The sequence below is a fragment of the Microcaecilia unicolor genome, unplaced genomic scaffold (assembly GCF_901765095.1).
Source record: "Microcaecilia unicolor unplaced genomic scaffold, aMicUni1.1, whole genome shotgun sequence".
Lineage (NCBI taxonomy): Eukaryota > Metazoa > Chordata > Amphibia > Gymnophiona > Siphonopidae > Microcaecilia > Microcaecilia unicolor.
The window spans coordinates 2,339-25,069 of NW_021963237.1; the positions used below are offsets into that span (position 1 = coordinate 2,339).

At 43.5% G+C, this 22,731-nt stretch overlaps 1 protein-coding gene across 1 annotated transcript; it reads right to left on the reverse strand.

The window, feature by feature from the left end:
* Positions 1–1,947: 1,947 nt before the first annotated feature.
* Positions 1,948–22,261, reverse strand: LOC115459098 (enoyl-[acyl-carrier-protein] reductase, mitochondrial-like; the record flags this gene model as incomplete). Its single annotated transcript, XM_030188965.1, has 3 exons — positions 22,049–22,261; positions 13,088–13,185; positions 1,948–2,079 (listed from the first exon to the last, which is right to left on the reverse strand). Coding segments are annotated over exons 1-3 (394 nt in total), but the record flags the coding sequence as incomplete, so codon positions are not given.
* Positions 22,262–22,731: the final 470 nt, after the last annotated feature.

Here is a 22,731-nt window from a genome sequence, read left to right on the forward strand (position 1 = left end):
ACTGAAAAGACTGGTAGGAAAGTTTGGAAATAACAGAAAAGCATAAACTAGAGACCAGGACCAATAGTACAAAAAATAATGCAATGACCAGATGAAAACAATTGGAAAACTAATTTTTATTTCTATATATTTGATCTGAATATGTCATTGTGTAAAAAAAATGAAAACCTAAGCTAGTGGTGGATGTGGTATGAGCACAGGGCATGGACGTTTTCAGGAAATAGCAAAGCCGTCAACCAGCCTATGTGTTCCTCATTCCGATGCAGTTAGTACCACTTTTTTGATAGGGGTTCCAGGGAAATTGCCCTTATTGGACTACACCCCCCCCCCCAAAAAAAAAAAATAAAACCTATCCAAGACATCTGGTATTTTCACAATTGTGACAGATGTAGGGGAAAACCATCTCTGACTAGTTTTCAGGTGTTGTGCTAAGTGTAAGGTTGAGCTTTGTGTGCTGTCTGCTTTATTTCTGTCATCATATGTCAACTCTATTTCTAGCTTTGACTAATTTTTCTGTAGTTTTAATCAGAGTTCTGTATGATGGACTAATACCATGTCTGTTTTTAGGTATAATTTTTATGTGGCGTCCAGTATCAATCAGCGCTGTTCAGAGGTATTGAAATGCTCTGGTGCTCTGTGATATAACGGGAACTTTTTTTAGTTTGGGGTTATTGTTTTTGAAGCGAGATATTTCTCTGTCCTGAGTGACTTATGAAGTAATACAGTTCTTTAAACAAGACGCCTGGTACAGAGAGACTTTATGTGGATGGAAGTGAGAGCATGCAAAAATTACACATTTTATTTGTCTTTTAAGAAGGAATATTTTAGCTTAGCTCAGAATCTATGGAGATACTGTGTATGTTCTGTGGGTGCAGAATACATTTCAAACTGTTTCGGTACAGAATACATGTGGTGTAAGACCAGGGGTCAATGAGTGATGAAGATTTTGGTACTTCAACCATCTACCAGGCTTTTGTGTAGCCCTCCAAGAACTAAATTCTGTAAGGTTGCCCTAGCTAGAGTTATTTTTTAAGGGGGAGGGGGGAAGTTTGAGTGCGGGTAATTTTTTTTTAAATACAGGTCGAAACTATAGCTCAGTATGGTCCTGATCACTGGTCAACCAGCTTTGTACAGTTCTTCCAAGCCATCTGATGGCCACTGCATGGGTCACCCACCAATCTGCTGGCAACTGGGGCCAAGATGGTCCAGACAGCAGATAGGCCCCAATCATGCCCAGGAGGTGGTACATCCTGGTAGTTTTGACTCTCGTTAACTAAACTTCCCCACCCCAGGCTCCACTGCAACATATCATAAGAAGAATGTAGAATGAACAATTAGAACAATCACTACTTAGTTATATGATTTGCTGCTTCTGTAACACAAATGTAACTATTTGCTTATTTTAAAGCCTGTCTAAACAATCATAGCCATTTATTTTAATAGATCTGGGTACATCCATCCTAAACAAGATTTGCATAGGGGAGGGTAAGTGGGAAGTGCAATGCTGTAGCTTAGGAGATAGGACAAACGATCCATAACCAGTAGTGTGGCCCTTTTAACTCTCATGCCACTGGCATCCTCTGTCTCCCACCCCAATCAGGCCTCAAGTCTGATACAATGGGGGGGGGGGGGGGGGGATGGAGGGATGTGTCTGAGTCTGCCCTCCTCCCTCAAAAAACCTGAGAGTTAAGAATGCATGACTTGCCATGTCCTGTGTGCCAAACAAATCCAGAAGATGGTCAGGAAGAGGTGCTGTATGAGGCATCTTGCAGTTGTGCAGACACTCCCCTCCTCCCATACACAGAGCAGAGGAGCCACGGCTCACCCCCCACTTCCCAGCAGATATGAGTGGCATCTCCTCCAGCCAACCAGGTGCACCTCAGGTGTCTGCACACCCGGTATCATATCAGAGTTTAGTATTAGCATAAACTGTGAATTCAGCCTTACCAAAACCAGCATCTACTGGAATCACCCAGTCTCCGGGCTTAGCATCACAGACTTTGCTGCCAACTTCCAATACCTCTCCTATACCTTCATTCCCCCCTACTGCAGGAAACGGCGGTAAGATAGCATATGTGCCTAAAAAAATACATGGGAATGGACAGCTTGTTATGAAGGAATATGCTTAGCCATTGCTGTAGGCATTCTTTGTAAAAGATGAGTTGCTAGGTCCAGCTCAGAATATGAATGTCCAAGTCAGAATGTCACAAACGGACGTCCGTCTCGCATGTATTTTAGAGCATGACACAGCCTGTTCTAAAATACATACGAGGTGGACATGCATGTACTGGAAACGTTTGGCAAGAGCATCTGTTTTACAAACTGGAACCTCCGTGTTATGAACAGGGGAACACAAGGGACACGGAAGTCCATGTGGCAGCAGAGGAACGTCCATCTTATAAAATGGACACACAGACGTCCCTGCAGAGCAGAGGGGTAGTCTAATGATTAGAGCAGTGGGCTTGAGAATCAAAGGACCCAGGTGCAAATCCCACTTTGGATGTTTATGATTTTATTTTTTTTTTTAATTGTGAGCCCTCCAGAGACAGAAAAATACCTACTGCACCAGAATGAACACCACTGCAGTCTTATATATTCAGGTACAGTAGGTATTTATTTTTAAAATCCCTGGAGGGTTCATAATTAATTTAAAAAGCTCAAGAATGATTTGAAGCTGTCATAGAGCCTGGTATCCCTTTGCTGTTTTCATATTCAGGAGAGAGAGGGGAGGGGGCAGCAACCACTGGGAGATTAAGGAGGTTTCGTGCCTTAATCCCTCTAGTGGGCAGCTGCTCAATCAGAGCACCTTTCTGTTACCTGGACGTGACAAGTACCAGATCCAACTATGAACATCCATCTTTTTAGACATAGATGTCCATTCTCCTTCTGTGATTAGAGTTGGACATCCATATTTTGCAGTGCCTTTATAAAATTTGGATTTTGTAAATGGCAGTTTTCAGATATCCAAAGCAATGATAGAGCTTCTAAATTAGTGTTTCTGTTGTCATTTTCTCCATAACCAGCTACTGTAATCATGCAGCATGGCATCCTATAACCATCCTTCTGTCATTATTTTAATCATTAATCACAATTTTAAAATGTTGACTGAAGCTTTTTATTCAAGAGGAGGACAGTACCATATGTTAGTCCAGATATACAATGGGAATATTTATCAAAAGATTTCTCCACTGTAAAGCTGTACTTTTCCCCCCAAAAAGAAACAGAGATATTTTCACTGATAACCCTGGAACATTAGGCCACTCTTACTTGCCAGGCCCAATGCAAATAGAATATATGACAAAAAGCAGAAATGGTGATCAATCAAAATATAAAGACATAAAAAATATTAATATAAAAGTGCCAAAAAGTAACTCCTAATATTGCATAAAAACATATAAAGTCTTTTATTACAAAACCCACAAAATCACGCAGAAGAGAGACAAAGAACACCAAGTGAGAAACATAATATTTGAATGTCTTTACATTTTGGGTCCCTCATTAAGGTTTTGGAGGCCCTTGGTGCTTTTTTCTGGTTTGTTTATAATTTGATTTATTACATTTGCAGTTTGTTCTCATCAGAGGATGTGGTAACAGTGATTAGCTTATCTGGGTTTAGAAAAGGTTTGGACAAGATCCTGGAGGAAACGTCTATAGTCTGCTATAGAGGTAGACATGGGGTAGCATTACTACCTAGCAATTTTTGCATGTTAAAAATGTTAGAGCTTAAAAACAGTAAAATAATGTCATTCAAACGGTACAATTAACAATATGTCAGAATTTTGCAGTCACTGTAGATGCTCCAAGTGTCTACCCTCAGTTTTAACAGAAGCCTTCAGTCGCTTTGGGAAGTTCTTAACAACCTTGACAATTGGTCTCTGTGGCTCTGCAGCACTTCCTTGAGTTTGATGATTGTTTGCAGCTTTGGGTGGAATTTATGATAGGCCTTGAACATTGCTCCTCAGACAAAAATCTATGTCACTGTGATGTCATTAACACTAAGCTGGTAACACGTTTTTGTTTTTCAAATAATGGTAGTTTTACAGTGCAAACATTGTTGGGCACACAAAAATCACTGGGTAGTCACACTAAAAAGTCTGTAACTTCGCCTTGTTTAAAGGTAATCTCATTCTACTCAGTACATAAATGTAGATAGAAACAGCAAATAAAGTCATAAAATTTCACTTTGAAATTCCAAGCGGTTGCTGAGAAAGCAGCAAAAATCTCTAGGGGTTACTGCTTTTTTGCCTCACCCTGTGCATGTAGAGAGAGAGATATTATGGAGACAGTATTCAGGCTGCGGGAGGGAGCCCGGCTAAATCCCGCGGTCAGTGGTCAGCCTGGATATTCAATGCCATAGATAACCGGTTAAGTTTAAACCAGCCAAAGGTTTCTCAGCTGTTTATGTGGCCTGATGTGACCACTTACAATAGCCAGTTATGAGCGGAATATTCAGGGATAGCCGGCTATATCACGCAATATAGCCAATTATCTCCTAGCCACTAACCGGGAATCCTCAGCAGGGGATAACTGGTTATTCCCTGCTGAATATCACCGGATAGCCAGTTAAGTGCCATTTAACCAGCCAGGTGCTGTTCCTGGTCAGTTAAATGGTTTTGATTCAGTGGTTCCCAAACCTGGTCCTGGAGGCACCCCAGCCAGTCAGGTTTTCAGGATATCCACAATGAATGAGAGAGATTTGCATGCAGATTTGTTTGGGAATCACTGTTTTGAATATTGAGAGGTGTGTGTGTTTGTGTATATTTACATATGTGTAGCCCTGGCATAATTTACACAGATAATTTCCCTTACACTATCTTTGCCCGGTTAGGTGTGCGGCTACTGGCCCTGAGTATTGGCCAGCATTCGCATAACTTCCAGGCTCATGGATGACCCAGACATTCAATGCAGATGCCGGAGCATGGCCTGCACTGAACATCCAGGTCTAAGTCGGAATAGGTGGTAAAAGAGGGTTGGAATCACAGAGGGAAAGGAGGAGAGGGGAGAAAGGGGGGTGGTGAAATGAAGAAAAGGTGTTTTGACTTAGGAGACACTTGGAGTTATTAGTGGGCTATGCTACTGTTCATTTTGCCATTCCTGTTACTACAGGTGACAGAAATATGGTAGTGGTTATCATATTTTCTAATTAGGAAATGAATGATTATATAAAAAATAATTAAAGGGTTGCATGTGTGTTTGCATGTCAAGTGGTGCTTAGATGGCAACTCTGGCTGCATTAACTAAGGCTGGTGCTGGGCTGGCTTGTACTGGGCTGGCTTGTATGGTCTGAGTCCTACATTTGGCAATCCGGTTTAGGGTGGGCTAGGGAGAGCTTCCACGGAAACTCCAGTGGTTTGGAACACAAGGAGGGGCATAATCGAACAGAAACGCCTATCTCCATGGGCGTTTATCTCCGAGAACGGGTCCGTGAAGGGGCGGACCCAAGCGTATTTTCGAAAAAATTAGACGTCCATGTTTTATTCGCCAAGTTGTGAGCTGGGCGTTTTTGCTTTTCAGCGATAATGGACAATGAAATCGCCCAGCTCAAAAACGAATAAATCCAAGGCATTTGTTCGTGGGAGGGGCCAGGATTCGTAGTGCACTGGTCCCCCTAACATGCCAGGACACCAACCAGGCACCCTAGGGGGCACTTTTACAAAAACAGAACAAAAGGTAAAAGAGCTCCCAGGTGCATAGCACCCTTCCCTTTTGTGTTGAGCCCCCCAAATCCCCCTCAAAACCCACTGCCCACAAGTCTACATCATTACTATAGCCCTAAGGGGTGAAGGGGGGCACCTACATGTGGGTACAGTGGGTTTGGGGGGGTTGGACGACTAAGCATTAAGCCGCACAATTGTAACAGGTAGGGGGGGATGGGCCTGGGTCCACCTGCCTGAAGTCCACTGCACCCCCTAACAACTGCTCCAGGGACCTGCATACTGCTGCCAGGGAGGTGGGTATGACATTTGAGGGTCAAAATAAAAAGTTGTGAAACATCATTTTTTGTGGTGGGAGGGGGTTTATGACCACTGGGGGAGTCAGGGGAGGTCATCCCCGATTCCCTCCAGTGGTCATCTGGTCATTTAGGGCACTTTTTGGGGCCTTATTCGTGAAAAAACAGGGTCCAGGAAAAGTGCCCTAAATTCTAGCTAAAAACGCATTTCTTTGTCCCATTATCTGTGAAATGCGCCCATCTCTGTTCGGCAGATAACCACGCCCCAGTTCCGCCTTCGCCACACCTCTGACACGCCCCCATCAACTTTGTCCGCATCCGCGACGGAGTGCAGTTGAAAACGTCCAAAAATCGGCTTTCGATTATACCGCTTTATTCGGTTTTGTGAGATAAACGCCCATCTCCCGATTTAGGTCGGAACTTGGGTGTTTTTCTCGTTCGATTATAAGCAGGAAGGACAGTGCTGGGCAGGCTTTTACGGTCTTTGTCCCTCAAATGACAAGATGGATTTGGATAGGCTGGAGTGGACTTTGACAGCAACACCAGTAGTTGGAACATAAGGACAGAGCCGGAAACACCAAAGAAAGACCATGATCAAGTACAAAATATCACGTTCATCAACAATGAAAGTGACTGTTGGGCAGACTGGCTTTTCCTTTCAGGTCTTTATCTGCCATCACTTACTATGTTACTATGTATATTTAAAATGACCAGAAAAATGTAGAAATTGACCTTCAGGAGCTTGTCTCCTTTATTGGTGACTTTTAGCATTTGTAGTTTTGTGAAATCTGGTTCTTATACGTGTTGAGTGCCAGTGGCCAAGTGATGCCTTTCTTTTCTATCAAGAATCTTTAGAAAATGGTTGATCATATTGCATGTTTGGGGAAATACGTGTTTGGCTCTCTATATATTTTACAAAAGACTCATATTCAAAGGGGTTTAACCAGCCAGGAGAGTCTCCTGCCCAGTTAAATACTGCCAATATTCAGATAAAGAGCAGACCTTGCTGAAGAAAATGCAGTCTTGATTAATGCTCCCAGGATACACTCTCAAATGCCCGACATGGCCATGTTTCACCTAGAATACATCAGGGGCATACAATACCAGTTGATGCAAATCTAAATACTCCAGAGGTGATCTGGTGGTGAAGTTTGAGCAGAACAATACTTAACCGGTGAGCAGCGATATTCAGTCTGCTAACCAGCTAAGTATGTGGATGAAGTTAGGACAGCAAAAAAGCCAAGTTAACGTCGCAGCAGTCTGAATATCAGGAGGTGCCCAGTTAACTTCTGGGTTGCCACACATAGCTGGAGATTCAATGCCAGGAGCTCTGCTTACCACCGTGGGCTGAATATTGCATGTCTAGGTGGAAAATGGCATGCTCCAGTCAGGATGTTCACAATTTCCAGCCTACATACCTTATTCAACATGGGTCTTCACAATTCTTTTCCTACCTAGTCTTCTGACTTGAATGCATTTCCAGTTTGTACTATGAGTGCAATAACTGATCAACTATGCACCTAAAAGGAAGTAGATGCCAAATACCCGTGGCTGTTACAGAATACTAGCACATATGTGGGTATGAGGCACCGGTAACTAGCACTTGCTCACATATATGCTAGCTGTGAAATATGAACATATTCTCTCCCTCCCCCCCCATTCAAAACCATTTAACTGGCCAGGAATGGCACCTGGCCATTGAAATGGTATTTAGCCAGCTATTCGGTGATATTAGCAGGAGATAGCAGGCTGTCTCTTGATGAATATCACCGGTTAGTGCCTAGCAGATAGTCGGTTATAACACGCGATATAAGTGGCTATTCACCGATTTTCAGCGCATTGATGGCTAAGTTTGGCAGCCAAATTTGATTACGTCAATAGCCAACCTATCTTTGTCTGGTTCCAACTAACTGGTCAATGCTGAATATCGACTTGGCCGGTTAAGTTGGAACTGGCCAATAATAAACTGGATATTCAATACCGGTCACTGAAAACATCCCAGCATTGAATATCTGGATAGAGCATGGCCTGGCAATGAGTGGCTGTACCGGATATGCACAGAACTTACAGTAGTATGTGAATGTGGAGACACATAGCCATGAACACTTATGCCAGCTATTGACATGGTTACGTGATTGCGGCTACTAGTACTACTACTACTTAGCAATTCTATAGCGCTGCCAGGGTTACGCAGCGCTGTACAAGTTTAACATGGGGAAGGACAGTCCCTGATCAAAAGAGCTTACAATCTAAAGGTTACAAACTATGTAGTCAGTGTAGGTAACATGAATGGGGAGGGTGGTTAGGCGCCAAAAGCAAGGGAGAAGAGATCTTTGAATAAGGACTTGAAAATGGGCAGGGAGGGCGCATGGCGTATGGGCTCTGGAATTCTGTTCCAGGTATAAGGTGAAGCGAGGCAGAAGGGGTGGAGTCTGGAGTTAGCGGTGGTGGAGAAGGGTACAGATAAGAGTGATTTGTCCTGAGAGCGGAGGTTACGGGTGGGAACATACGGGGAGAGGAGGGTAGAGAGGTAATGGGGGGCTGCAGATTGAGTGCACTTGAAGGTCAATAGGAGAAGCTTGAACTGTATATGGTAGCGGATCGGGAGCGAGTGAAGCGGCTTGAGGAGAGGGGTGATATGAGAGTATCAGTTCACGTGGTAGATAAGCCGTGCGGCGGAATTTTGGACAGATTGAAGGGGGATAGGTGGCTAAGCGGGAGGCCAGCGAGAAGAAGGTTGCAATAGTCAAGACGAGAGGTAACGAGCGAGTGGACGAGGGTTTGGGTGGTCTGTTCAGAGAGGAATGGGCGAATTTTGCTAATATTATAGAGGAAGAAGCGACAGGTCTTAGCTGTCTGCTGGATATGGGTAGAGAAGGAGAGGGAGGAGTCGAAGATGACTCCGAGATTGCAGGCTGAAGAGACGGGAGGATGAGGGCGTTGTCAACAGAGATGGAAAGTGAGGGAAGAGGGGAAGAAGGTTTGGATGGAAAGACAAGGAGTTCAGTCTTTGCCATGTTCAGTTTCAGATGCCGGTTGGACATCCAGGCAGCGATGTCAGAGAGGCAGGCCGAAACTTTGGCCTGATTGCGGCTACAAGTTCACTTGTAAGTGGTACCTTGTTCCTGAAGTCTATGACAGCAGTTATCTGTGTAGGTGCCCATTGAGGCATATTTTCAAAGCACTTAGCCTTCCAAAGTTCCATAGAAACCTATGGAACTTTGGAAGGCTAACCTGCTTATAATCGAAAGAGAAAAACGCCTATATTGTGACCCAAATCGGGAGATAGACGTTTATCTCCCAAAAACGAATAAAGCGGTATAATCAAAAGCCGAATTTGGACGTTTTCAACTGCACTCCGTCGCGGATGCGGACAACGTTGATGGGGGCGTGTCAAAGGCGTGGTGAAGGCGGAACTGGGGCGTGGTTATCTGCCGATCAGAGATGGGCGCCTTTCGCCGATAATGGAAAAAAAATATGCGTTTTTAGCGAGAATTTAGGGCACTTTTCCTGGACCCTGTTTTTCCACGAATAAGGCCCCAAAAAGTGCCCTAAATGACCAGATGACCACTGGAGGGAATCGGGGATGACCTCCCCTGACTCCCCCAGTGGTCACGAACCACCTCCCACCACAAATATGCCGTTTCACAACTTTTTATTTTCACCCTCAAATGTCATACCCACCTCCTTGGCAGCAGTATGCAGGTCACTGGAGCAGTGGACTTCAGGCAGGTGGACCCAGGCTCATCCCCCCCCCCCCCACCTGTTACACTTGTGCTGGTAAATGGGAGCCCTCCAAACCGCCCCCCAAACCCACTGTACCCACGTGTAGGTGCCCCCCTTCACCCCTTAGGGCTATAGTAATGGTGTAGACTTGTGGGCAGTGGGTTTTGAGGGGGATTTGGGGGGCTCAACACCCAAGGGAAGGGTGCTATGCACCTGGGAGCTGTTTTACCTTTTTTTTTTTTTTTGTAAAAATGCCCCCTAGGGTGCCCGGTTGGTGTCCTGGCATGTGAGGTGGACCGGTGCAGTACGAATCCTGGCCCTTCCCACGAATAAATGTCTTGGAGTTATTCGTTTTTGAGCTGGGCGTTTTCGGTTTCCATTGTCACTGAAAAACAAAAACGCCCAGCTCAAAAAAAGATAAACGTCCATGTTTTTTCGAAAATACGATTCGGTCCGCCCCTTCACGGACCCGTTCTCGGAGATAAACGCCCATGGAGATAGGCGTTTCTGTTCAATTATGCCCCTCCATGTGCTTTGAAAATATGCCTCTAAGTGTCATAATTTTGTAGTGACCGTTGAGCGCCCTGTACTGAATTGCCCCCAAATTTTTTTTCCACATAAGCACTTACACCAGCCAGAGATCTGGTGTAAATGCCTGCGCCTAGATTGGCAAAGTTTTTACTAATAAGTAGATATTCTAATCCTTCATGTGAAAAATCATTCAAAATTAACTATCTAGATTATGCTTTTTTTTTTAAAAATTAGAATATTGGGAATAATGGTCGATCAAACTTTATCACTGGATGCCCAAATAAATTCTGTCATCAAAAATCTTTTTTTCTTGATGAGGATATTACCCATTTTCTATTGTTGGTTCAGTCACTTCTGCAATCTCACATTGATGATTGTAATGTTATTTACTTAAATTGTTCTAAAACTGCTCTTTAAAAGCTTCAGACAATTCAAAATATAGCAGTACGGTTGATTTATGCTGTACCTAAAACTGACCACGTGTCTCCTTTGGTTTTGCGCAACAAAAATCACAGAAGTGGAAAGAACACCGATATCCGCGGAGAATCACAAGAAAAAACAAGGAGTGGGAACAGTCAGGCTCTTTAAAACAATCCAGAGACGCTGGACGTAGGTCAAAAACTTTAACGAAGGATGACTCAACAAGGTACCATGTTTCGGCACACAACTCCTTCTTCAGGAGTCTTGTTGTCCGTGTCTGAAAAAGTACATATTATTTAACTTTGGCCCAACTTTAAGGCTCTGATCAATTAGGCACCTGAGTTCTTTTGCCTGCCCAAGACCTAGAGAGAAGAAATTATTCCATTTGAGTCTTCATTTGCTTTTCAGGCAGCCAAACATTGGAAAACTCTCCCAGTTGAAATACGGTCTACTACTGATTATAAAACTTGTAGAAAGCTTTTAAAGACATTTTTATTTCAGCAGTATGTTGCCTATCATTGATCTTGTTTGTAAGCTTGTTTGATGTTTATTAGGATAGATACTGTGCTAATTTATCATTTGTTGCAGAGGCATAGCCAGATGGACAATTTTTGGTGGGCCTGAGCCCAAGGTGGGTGGGCATAGAATTCACCCCCTCCATCCCCCTCTGGTTTGCTCCTCTCTCCACCCCTCCCTGCCCACAAACCCCAAATATTAAATACTTGAGGTGGTGGGGATCCCCAAACCCTGCCAGCTGAAGATTTTCTCCTCCTTCTCGAGGAGCCAGCACTTCCAAACGGCAGCCAGCAGCACTTGCTCAAACTGATGCTGCTGCCAGCAGGCCGTGCATGCTCAGTGCTTTTTTATGTGCAAAAACTGAGCATGTGCAGAAGGGCCAGTCTCAGCATCAGCTCAAGGCAAGTGCTGTTAGCTGACATTTGGAAGAGTGAGGGCTGCCCAAGGAGGAAAAAATCTTCAGCTGGCAACGTTTGGGGATCCCCACCAGCCACAGCAAGAATTTCACAATTTTGGGTGGGCCTGAGTCCAAAGTGGGTGGGCCCTGGCTTACCCAGGCCCACCTGTGGCTATGCCACTGATTTGTTGTACTTCTCTGGGTTTGTCCAGTTTTCTTGTAATTGTGATCTGCGTTGAACCAGTTTTTTCAGGTCTATGCGGAATAGAAGAATAAACGCTATGCTATGCTCTCTATCATTTATATGCATTAACCCCAGGATTCTCTCTAGGTCATCCAAATTTGAGCATGCAGGACAGATGTGCATGCAAATTAATGAGTTAATGAGGTGTCAACAATCAATTATTGATTTTAATTGGCACTAATTTGGATTTGTGCATGCATCTGCCTGCAAGCTACTCTATACCACTGCCCACCTAAATTGTCTCGCACATAACCCAAAAGAAGGTGTGGCAATGGGAGGGCGTGAGTGGGTTAGGGGCATTCCCAAAATCTAGGCACAGTGTTATAGAATACCAGGGTTATGCACACAACTTCTGCCCCAGGATCTTCAGCAGGTTTCAGGAGGTGTAAATTCTCACGTGGGAATCTACGCTAATGGCTAAATTTTGAATATGGCACCTGAAAAATCCATGTGGAAGAAAATACGCCTAGGCGTATTCTTTAAAGTATGCCTAAATTTTATAGAAAAGGAGTAAATTTCTGTGTGGTATATAAAATACGCTGAGTGCCTGCCCATAGAACCAAATTTGATCACATCCATTTAGGCCATGCTTTACTTGGTGTAAGTCCCGACCCCTAAATTAGGTGCAGAGCAGGTGTATCCTATAATAATACATATAGATTTTAGAAACGCCCATGTCCCGCCCATGACCACGCCCCCTTTTCAACGATGCAACTTTGGCGCACCATGTTACAGAATACACTTAGCGAGCTGTGCATGTAAATTTTATTTAATGCCAATAAGTGCTAATAATTGCTTGCTAACATTCAATTATCAGTGCTGATTAGTTAGTTAACCAATTAATTTACGCACATTGTTATAGAATACGCTTCAATTTCCGCACAAAAATTAAGGCACAATATATAGAATCCTAGGGTAAGTGCTATTCTATATAAGGCTTTCAACCCCAAGCACCCTTTATAGAATAGTGCTTGACCTGGATTTTTCCAGTGCCAAAATTTGAGCACCATATCCTGCATCTAGCCCTAAGTTTGCACTTCAGTCAAACTCTGCCCAAATGATACCCATGTAAATGCCTACCTGCAAAGTATGCCTCATCAGAGATTGGCAATTGCGTACAGAATGCCTCGGAGGTTGGTTATTGTCATTTACACACAAATATGTTCACATATGTACTTAGGTGACTAGAATACCCGCATTTATGTGAATACATTATATCTAAATCTAGGCAGCTCCATATAGAATTGCTCCCTTTTTGTCTATAATCAACAAGGTAAGAAAATGATCTACTGTGATGTTTTACCTTGTAGCATGTTAAGGTCTGCGGGATTGACAGGTGCAGCCAGCATCTTAATCCGAATATCTTCATCACCAACTAAAGGCAGCAGCACTTTTTCTAACCTGTAGTGGAAAGGTCTATGTTAGGGGTTTGCAGCAAAAATATTCTATTTAGTTCAGTTTCCTATGCCATTTGTAGGCTTTTTATTGTTTTGTTTTGTTTCCTTTAGTGTTTATAACTTTTTGTGGTTTTTTTTGTTGTGTTTTGTTTTTGAACAATGCTGAAACAACAGTAAACAAGCCCTGAGGCAGGACAGAAACCTTCAAGCCTGCCCTGAGATGGTTCCTTGCTGAACCTGTCAGGAAACAGGAACTCAAATTACCAGAAAAAAAAATAAGAAACAGCTAGACATGGGCTGGGTATACCACAGCCTCAAGAGGAACCGTTCTTCCTATAAAGTGGATGTTTTCCAAACTGAAAGTCATGGGTTCAAGGCTGGTTTGTGAATGACAGAAGGTGACTGAGTTAATCTTTCAGTACCTTTACTTTGGCTAGCTCATTATGGGGCTCATTTTCATAAGAGAAAAATATCCAAAAAGTAGCATAAATCTGCATTTTGACGTTTTTCTCACAAAAACATCCAAATTGGTATTTTCAGAACCAATTTTTAGATGTTTTTCTATGACGTCAGACACGGCTATGAATGTGCTGATTATAAGAGACTTTTAAGAATCAGAATAGCTCCTTCTAGAAGATAACTGCCTGACCCAAGGGTCATAGGTTCAAGACTGGCTTGTGCTTGATAGCTATAAATAGTGAAATCCCCCCTGAAATTTAACAACACTGGAAAGAAGCCATATATACATACTTTTTTTTTGGGGGGGGGGGGCGGGGGGAGGATCCTCTCCTTTTGTGTTAGATTCAAATTTAGCCCAGTTCTTCTACAAGGCCTTTTATTTTTTACTTTGGCTGCTTCATTCTGTCACAGAATCCCTAGCAGGGACTCCTGAGGCTTGGATACAAGACTAGAACAGAGAGAGGAGGTAGGATGCATATAAAAGAGCACACAAGGATTACTGAAAGCAAAGAGCCAGTCAAGAAACAGAAACTAAGATTGCCAGAAATAGGATGCACAGCTAGGTATAGGCTGGTTATAGCAGCCTTTAAAGAGGGAAAATATCTCCTGCTGGAAGGTCACAGGTTCAAAGCTGGCAGATGCCTTTTACCGCTTAACACCCGGGGTGGGGGGGGGATGCTCATATTTAAAGACACTGGAAAGTAACCTGTTATTTCAAGTTAAAAATGTTACAAACAAATGCACATCCTTAGTCTCATGGGCCTGGTTTAACATGTATACCCTGGAAGAAAGGAGAAACAGACAGACGTTCAAATATTTGAAAGGTATTAATCCGCAAACAAATCTTTTCTGGAGATGGGAAGGCGGTAGAACTAGAAGACAAGAAATGAGGTTGAAGGGGAGCAGACTCAAGAAAAATGTCAGGAAGTATTTTTTCATGGAGAGAGTGGTGGATACTTGGAATGCCCTCCCGCGGGAGGTGGTGGAGATGAAAACGGTAACAGAATAAAAAAATGCATGGGATAAACATAAAGGAATCCTGTTCAGAAGGAATGGATCCTCAGGAGCTTAGCGGAGATTGGGTGGTTGGGAGGCGAGGCAAGTGCTGGGCAGACTTCTACGGTCTATACCACGAAAATGGCAAGGATAAATCAAGGTCAGGTATACATATAAAGTAGCACATATGAGTTTATCTTATTGGGCAGACTGGATGGACCATACAGGTCTTTATCTGCTGTCATCTACTATGTATATAAACAACCATAACTATTAATCTCTCTCTCTCTCTCTCTCTCTTAGAGTTCCATTTTACAGGATACATAAGGGCACCCAGAGGGCAGAAATGTCAGGTATTGTTATTTAGGGTGGGAGAACTTGCTTTCTCCAATTTAGAACCAACCAGCAGTGTGAGTTTGGCCAAATGAAACAATGGGATTGGTATTTAAAAAGATTTATATCATTAATTTTGCAAAATTTGGGGTTACCCTCAGCAATCTTTTGGCCAGATATCTGTATATCTGACAAATGTTATCCATTTAAGAGGAGGAGGGCCAAGAGGTGTGTTATAAGTAAATTTAAAATGGTGAAAAAAAAAACAATAAAAAAGCACGGTATTGCATGACCAACTTAATACATATACACAGAAGCAGGACAAAGAAAAAGAAAGGAAGAGCCCATACAGATATCATTTAGAACAAGAGCAGAGGAAATCCCTATGGCTTATACAGAGAAGAAGAAAAATTCCTTGGGGAACTGTTTCCTTTCAGTATCTTTTCTTCAGGAACTGTTGTTTGTTGTTGCTAATGCAACAGGGTAGGATGTAGAATGTGTGATAAAGTTGTGAATGTTTATATTTTAGTTTATTGCATAACTTTCTTAACCACCTTTCATAACATAATACCAAAGTGGTTTACAATACAACTATTATATAATCATATATAAACATAAATAATAAAATGCATCACAGAGACCTGCTGACATTTCATACAGAACAGCTGTCTATTTACTGAGCTGTGAGAATATTGTTCTAGAAGTTTCTGTCTCTAATTAAATTCTGACTGCCTTTGCTGAATTAGTTTTCTGTTACATTGACACAAACCACATTCTTTCAAAGTACTAGTTGTAGAGATGATTACGTAGCTCATTAAAGACCAGTCTGTATTCTACACTCTCCTCTTTTGTTTTTGAGCAGAAAATCATGAAACGTTTTTCCCTTCAGTTGTATGAGTCTTCCCACCTAGTAGGACACTTCTATTGTGATTCCTGCCATCCGGTCCCATTTTGAATCTCGCCGAGACCGTCAGAAAGCATTGAGGAGCACGGAGAGCAGCACGATGGGCAGGAAAGAGGGGGCTCTTTCCTGCCCCGACGTCACTAGACCACCAGGGAACATGGAATCGTGTAAGTACGGGACGGAGGTCCAAAAACGCTACCTTCGGACTATAAGACGCACCCCCCATTTTCCTCCCAAATTTTGGGGGAAAAAAGTGCGTCTTATAGTCCGAAAAATACGGTAACCCTCTATTGCCCCATGTAATTAATACTAAACTAAGCTAACCTCAATGTTCCTGTGCAAAATGGGGTTTGACATCTGCAAACTGCAAGGGTGACAACATTTTAGTTTCTATTCTTTGGGCCTGATAGACTGTGGGAGGCAACCCACATAAGTGCCACGATTGGTGCTGACCCCAGATATTCAATGCTGGACTGTTTCCAGTGCCAGGCACTGAATATCCATTTTTGTTTTGGCCAGCTCAAACGTAACCAGCTAAGTGAATATTAATTTCTGACCGGTTAAGTTTATAGTGGCAAAAGAAAGGACTGCTATTTAGGTGGTCTAATTTGGCCGCTAAACTTAACCAGCCAGCACTTGAATATTTGCAGATAGTCGGCTATATCGCATGATATAGCAGGTTAACCGCTATGCGCTAACCATGAATATCTGGCAGAGATAACTGGCTATCCCCTGCTGAATATTAACGGTTAGCCAGCTAAATGCTATTTAACCAGCTAAGAGCCATTCTTGGATAATTAAATAGCACTGAATATTGGCTGGATTGTAGTTAAAACAAATTAAAACAAATAAATTACAAAATGAAGTGATGGGCAAAAGAAAACCTGAACATGAAATGAAACAAGAAATTAACTGGCACAATTTCTTGTTTGGACAAGGTACGTATTCCACTGGTGGTTATTAGCGGGGATGGCCCAACCATTAGGCCACTTGAGGCAGGGGCCTCCGGCAGCACTCTTTAGAAGCGGCATCTTGGATGGCGGCTTCGCGGCGTTTTATCTCAATACGGTGACGTTCCAAACCCGGCAGCGGTAGTGATTCCCATATGCTGCCGCCAGCATCTGCCACTTCCCTTTACTGCCGCAGCCTGAAGTAACTTCCTGTTTCGCTCAGGCAGCCTCAGTAAAGGGAAGAGGCGGGTGCCAGTGGCGTCGGGGCATTGTATGGGAAATGCTGCTGCTGCTGCCAGGTTGGGAAAGTCACCATGACCAGATATAACACCCGGTGGGGGAGGCATTTCAGCCTGGGGGGGGGGGGGTGGTATGCAAGCTCCGCCTCAAGCGGCATCTTGCCATGGGCCGGCCCTGGTTATTAGTATTACTGATGATCTTAAGAGCAACAGACAAAACACAGTGCTAGCTGAGAGTAAAAAAATCTTTATTTTAAGAAACACCAAGATTGCACAAAGGGTCCAATATCACTTAGTTTAGCTGCTCGACATGTCTTGGAGGTATACACCTCATCGGGCAATTACATACTACATACACAATAAGACCACCTATATGTTGATATGTATGGGATTATGGTCTTAGTTCATATTTTGTACTGTCTTCTTGTAACTTGTTAGCCACATTGAACTCAAATTTGTGCGGGAAAATGTGGGGTATAAATGTCATAAATTATATGTGGGAGACCCAGAAATCATACATGCGAACAAAACATAACCAAAACCATATTAAAATCATGAGTAACTAATCAGGTATTCATCAAATGAAAGAGGAAATAACATATCAGAACCAAAGAAAGGAAACAAAAAAAGAGAGCAAAAAAAGGGAAGGGGAACAAGGAAGGACAATGCCAGTAATAGAGAAATACTGTGTTTGACAAAACAGGAACAGTGTCCAACTACATACTAACATGGCAAAAGGTTCTTTAGCTTAAAGTTTATACTGGTAAACCCAAGAGTCCCAGTGCCAAGTAAATCAACGAAAGCAAGCTGCAGAGAGTGAAGTGCTATTAATGGATAAAACTGCTTAGAATAACTAATTGCTTTTCCTGAATCAGTGGCTTAGCTACATGGGGCTACGGGGGCCTGGGCCCCCGTAGATTTGGCCCTGAACCCCCATGCCGATGACCCTCTTGACCCCCCTCCCACCGCCAACCCACCGTCACTTACCTTTGCTGGCAGGGGACCCCAACCCCCGCCAGCCCAGGTCCTCTTCTTCCGGGCAAGGCTTCTTTCTGAGTCTGACATCCTGCATGTACAACATGCAGGACATCAGACTCAGAAACAGAACGAAATGTGCCCCCTCACCTCAGACTCTGGACCTCCAACCCACCGAAGTCTGGCTACGCCCCTGCCTAGAATATTTATGGTTAAAGCCTTATGGTACGTGAAGAGGTAAAATATCCATCTTCTGCTCAGCCCTAATATGAATATTGCATAACTCCATCTCTCAATGCTTATTTCAAGGAGGTTTGACCAACTCATAGAAACAGAGAAAAATGTAGGCAGATAAAGACCATATGGCCTACCCAGTCTGTTCATCCATGCCATTTACTCTCCCTATCACTCCCTTAGAGATCCTATGTACTTGTCCCAAGCTTTCACGAATTCTGATACTGTTTTCATCTCTACCACTTCCACCGGGAGGCCGTTCCACAAGGTCACTACTCTTTCGGTGAAAAAGTATTTCCTCAGGTTAATGCGGAGTCTATCCTCCTACAGTTACAATACAAGTAATTTTGTCTGCATTAAGGAGTGTTGTCTCGGAAACAGCAAAGGCAAGGGAACAACATGTAGATTTCCATAATCAAAACTATGTCTGCTGTTTTCAGCAAAAAAAATGAATCCTAGAAAATGCAGGATTAATTCTGTGTGGCATAATAAGCAAAGCAGCAGTATGTGCACACATGTGCCTTCTTTACTGCTGCAAACATGTATGTGCTGATTACACATGTAAATGTGTAATTAGCACATATAGGTAATCAGAAGTTGGAGATCAAGGTCAGGTCTGTGCCCTGAAAATGGCAAGAACAAATCAAGATCAAGTATACATGCATAGTATCACACCATACCTTATGCTATCAATTTGTCTTGTTCAGCAGACTGGATGGACCGTGCAGGTCTTTATCTGCCGTCATCTACTATGTTACTATGTAATGGCACATACATGTGCAAATGCCAAAATTCCATCTACTACTACTACTACTTAACATTTCTAAAGCGCTACTAGGGTTACGCAGCGCTGTACAATTTAACATGGAAGGACAGTCCCTGCTCGAAGAGCTTACAATCTAAAAGACAAATGTACAGATAATCTGAAAGGTCAGACAGATTGGGTCAACCTATATGTTCGAAAGGTTAGGTTACGAATGCAGCATTGAAGAGGTGAGCTTTAAGCAAGGATTTGAAGATGGGTAGGGAGGGGGCTTGGCGTAGGGATTCAGGAAGATTGTTCCAAGCATAGGGTGAGGCAAGGCAAAATGAGCGGAGCCTGGAGTTGGCAATGGTGGAGAAGGGTACTGAGAGTAGGGATTTGTCGTGTGAGCGGAGGTTACGGGCAGGATTGTAGGGGGAGATGAGGGTAGAGAGGTAGTGAGGAGCAGCAGACCGGGTGCACTTGTAAGTAAGGAGGAGAAGCTTGAATTGGATGCGGTATCTGATCGGAAGCCAGTGAAGTGACTGGAGGAGAGGGGTGATATGAGTACATCGGTTCTGGCGGAATATAAGACGTGCGGCAGAGTTCTGAATGGATTGAAGGGGGGATAGATGGCTGAGTGGGAGGCCAGTGAGGAGCAAGTTGCAGTAGTCGAGGCGAGAGGTAATGAGAGCGTGGACGAGAGTTCATCTATGGGCTATTCTATAAATTTGTGCATATTTCCATAGTGCATATATTATAGGTAGACATACGTATAGGCGGAGTGTGGGCAGGACTTACATATGCGTATCTCCAGCATCTAGGCGCTAGCATTTCCACCAGCTCTATGATTAAAATTCTGCTTAAGTGCCTTTGTGTAATTACACGCTTAACAAGGATGCATACACATCGGCAGGACTCAAACATGCGTGGGATAAACATAAAGGAATCCTGCTCGGAAGGAAGGAATCCCCAGAAGCTTAGCCGGTGGTGGGAGGCAGGGCTGGTGGTTGGGAGGTGGGGATAGTGCTGGGCAGACTTATATGGTCTGTGCCAGAGCCGGTGGTGGGAGGCGGGGCTGGTGGTTGGGAGGCGGGGATAGTGCTGGGCAGACTTATACGGTCTGTGCCAGAGCCGGTGGTGGGAGGCGGGGCAGGTGGTTGGGGGGCGGGGATAGTGTTGGGCAGACTTATATGGTCTGTGCCCTGAAAAAGACAGGTACAAATCAAGGTAGGGTATACACAAAAAGTGGCACATGTGAGTTTGTCTTGTTGGGCAGACTGGATGGACCTTGCAGGTCTTTTTCTGCCGTCGTCTACTATGTTAGTATATTAACTTACAGTACTATCAGTTATGTAAGTATCTCTGACATTTAGGCAGGTTTATGGCTGGCATACGAGCTGACACCCTAAATTCTAGGCATGTAGTTCACCTGTTTGGCTAGTATTCTAAACAGGAAAGTACGTAAGTACATAAGTAATGCCATACTGGGAAAAGATCAAAGGTCCATCGAGCCCAGCATCCTGTCCCCGACAGCGGCCAATCCAGGTCAAGGGCACCTGGCAAGCTACCCAAACATACAAACATTTTATACATGTTATTCCCGAAATTGTGGATTTTTCCCAAGTCCATTTAGTAGCGGTCTATGGAGTTGTCCTTTAGGAAACCATCCAACCCCTTTTTAAACTTTGCCAAGCTAACCGCCTTCACTACGTTCTCCGGCAATGAATTCCAGCGTTTAATTATGCGTTGGGAAAAGAAAAAGTTTCTCCGATTTGTTTTAAATTTATTACACTGTAGTTTCATCGCATGCCCCCTAATCCTAGTATTTTTGGAAAGTGTGAACAGATGCTTCACATCCACCTGTTCCACTCCACTCATTATTTTATAGACCTCTATCATGTCTCCCCTCAGTCGTCTCTTCTCCAAGCTGAAAAGTCCTAGCCTCCTTAGTCTTTCTTCATAGGAAAGTTGTCTCATCCCCGCTATCATTTTTGTCGCCCTTCGCTGCACCTTTTCCAGTTCTACTATATCTTTCTTGAGATGCGGCGACTAGAATTGAACACAATACTCAAGGTGTGGTCGCAAGTGTGTTCGCACGTGTGTTCTTTTAGGGGTCCTTTTACTAAGACGTGTAGGCGCCTGCGCACATCCAACATGCACCAAATTGGAACTATCACCCGGCTATCACGTGCCCGTTGTGGCAATTCCATTTTTGACGCATGCCCAAAACACACAGTAGAAAATGGCGCTTACCCGGCGGTAATCGGCAGTTTATGCGCGCTGGCCGCTTACTGCCTGTTAATGTGTGAGACCTTACCACTAAGTCAATGGGTGGCAGTAAGGTCTCGGTCCGAAAATGGATGTGCTCTGGTTTTAATTTTGCCGCCCGTCCATTTTTGGTCCCCCCCCCCAAAATGCCTTTTTTCCAGGCGCTGAAAAATTGAACTGCGCGCGTCCAAAACACATGTCTACACCAGCGCAGGCCACTTTTAGGTGAACCTTAGTAAAAGGACCCATATAGACTAGGCTCTTACTAGGCAGCATCCGCGTTGTTGTCTATGTTTAGGCCTCTTGTTATAGAATCGCCCTGTTAGTTTCTATTACAGGCAGGGCTTTTTTTGAGGGGGTACTTGGGGGTACTGAGTACCGACACCTTTTCCATTGTCTGCTAAAATTGACCCATGGACCCCAAGTTTTAATGAAAGAGCTCAGGCTCTACACACCAATTCTGCCTTGTCATAGATTCTGTGACTGGTTGCAGGGGGCTTGGCTATTGTGGGGTGGGTCCCTCAAGCCACCCTTCAGGGGTGGTGGGGTGATTACTAACATTTGAGTACTGGCACCTTTTTTGCTAGAAAACAACGAACTGATTACAGGCGTCCTCATACTGACTGTAGCATACCCTGCAGGAACTGCAGCTTTTGTAGAAACCTGTGCCTTACAGAAAAGCAACCCAAGTCAGTTACAGTGCAATCCATCATTTGAAACATTTACTTAATCCATGACCCTTAACCCTTTTTTTTTTTACTTACTGCAAAACATCACTGTAGTGCCCATGTCTTTTGTAGACAAGTGCTTCACTGGCTTGCTGAGCTGCTGCGTGGCTTGCAAAGGTCCTTTGCCAGGATCTCGAAACATCAGAAAACTGAGCTATGCTTGGAAGTTGGAGCCTGGAAAAAGCTCTCATTTTCTTCATCAGTATTTCAAAGCTGTGCCTGCAATGCTGCCCATAAGGTATGTGTTGCTTATTGGTTTACCACAGACTGGCTCTGTTCATTCTGTGGCATATATATTTCAAAGAAGGAGGAGGAGCCATATCAGAAGATCATGATATAAAGTTTGCACAACTGTGGTTTGGCTTTTAACAGGAAGATGTAATCACAATTTCCTAGGTGGTTGCAACAGATTCTGGGAACGTACTTTAGGTACAATGCTGGATCCCTAGAAAATCGTAGTCTTGATATTGAAAAAAAACTTTCATATCCCCATATTTTGAAATATTATATGGATAGTATCGGGTTGAAAATCAGACTGAACAGCCTGATATAAGAATGGACTGGGTTTGAGCTGGAGCAAGAGCAAGGCTAAATGATTATTATTTTTTTTATTTGTGTATTTATTTATGACATTAATATCCCACATTATCCCAAGGATTCTTGAGTTCAGTGTGACTCACAGTCAATAAAACATTAGAAGGTGAACAATTAGTATAAGA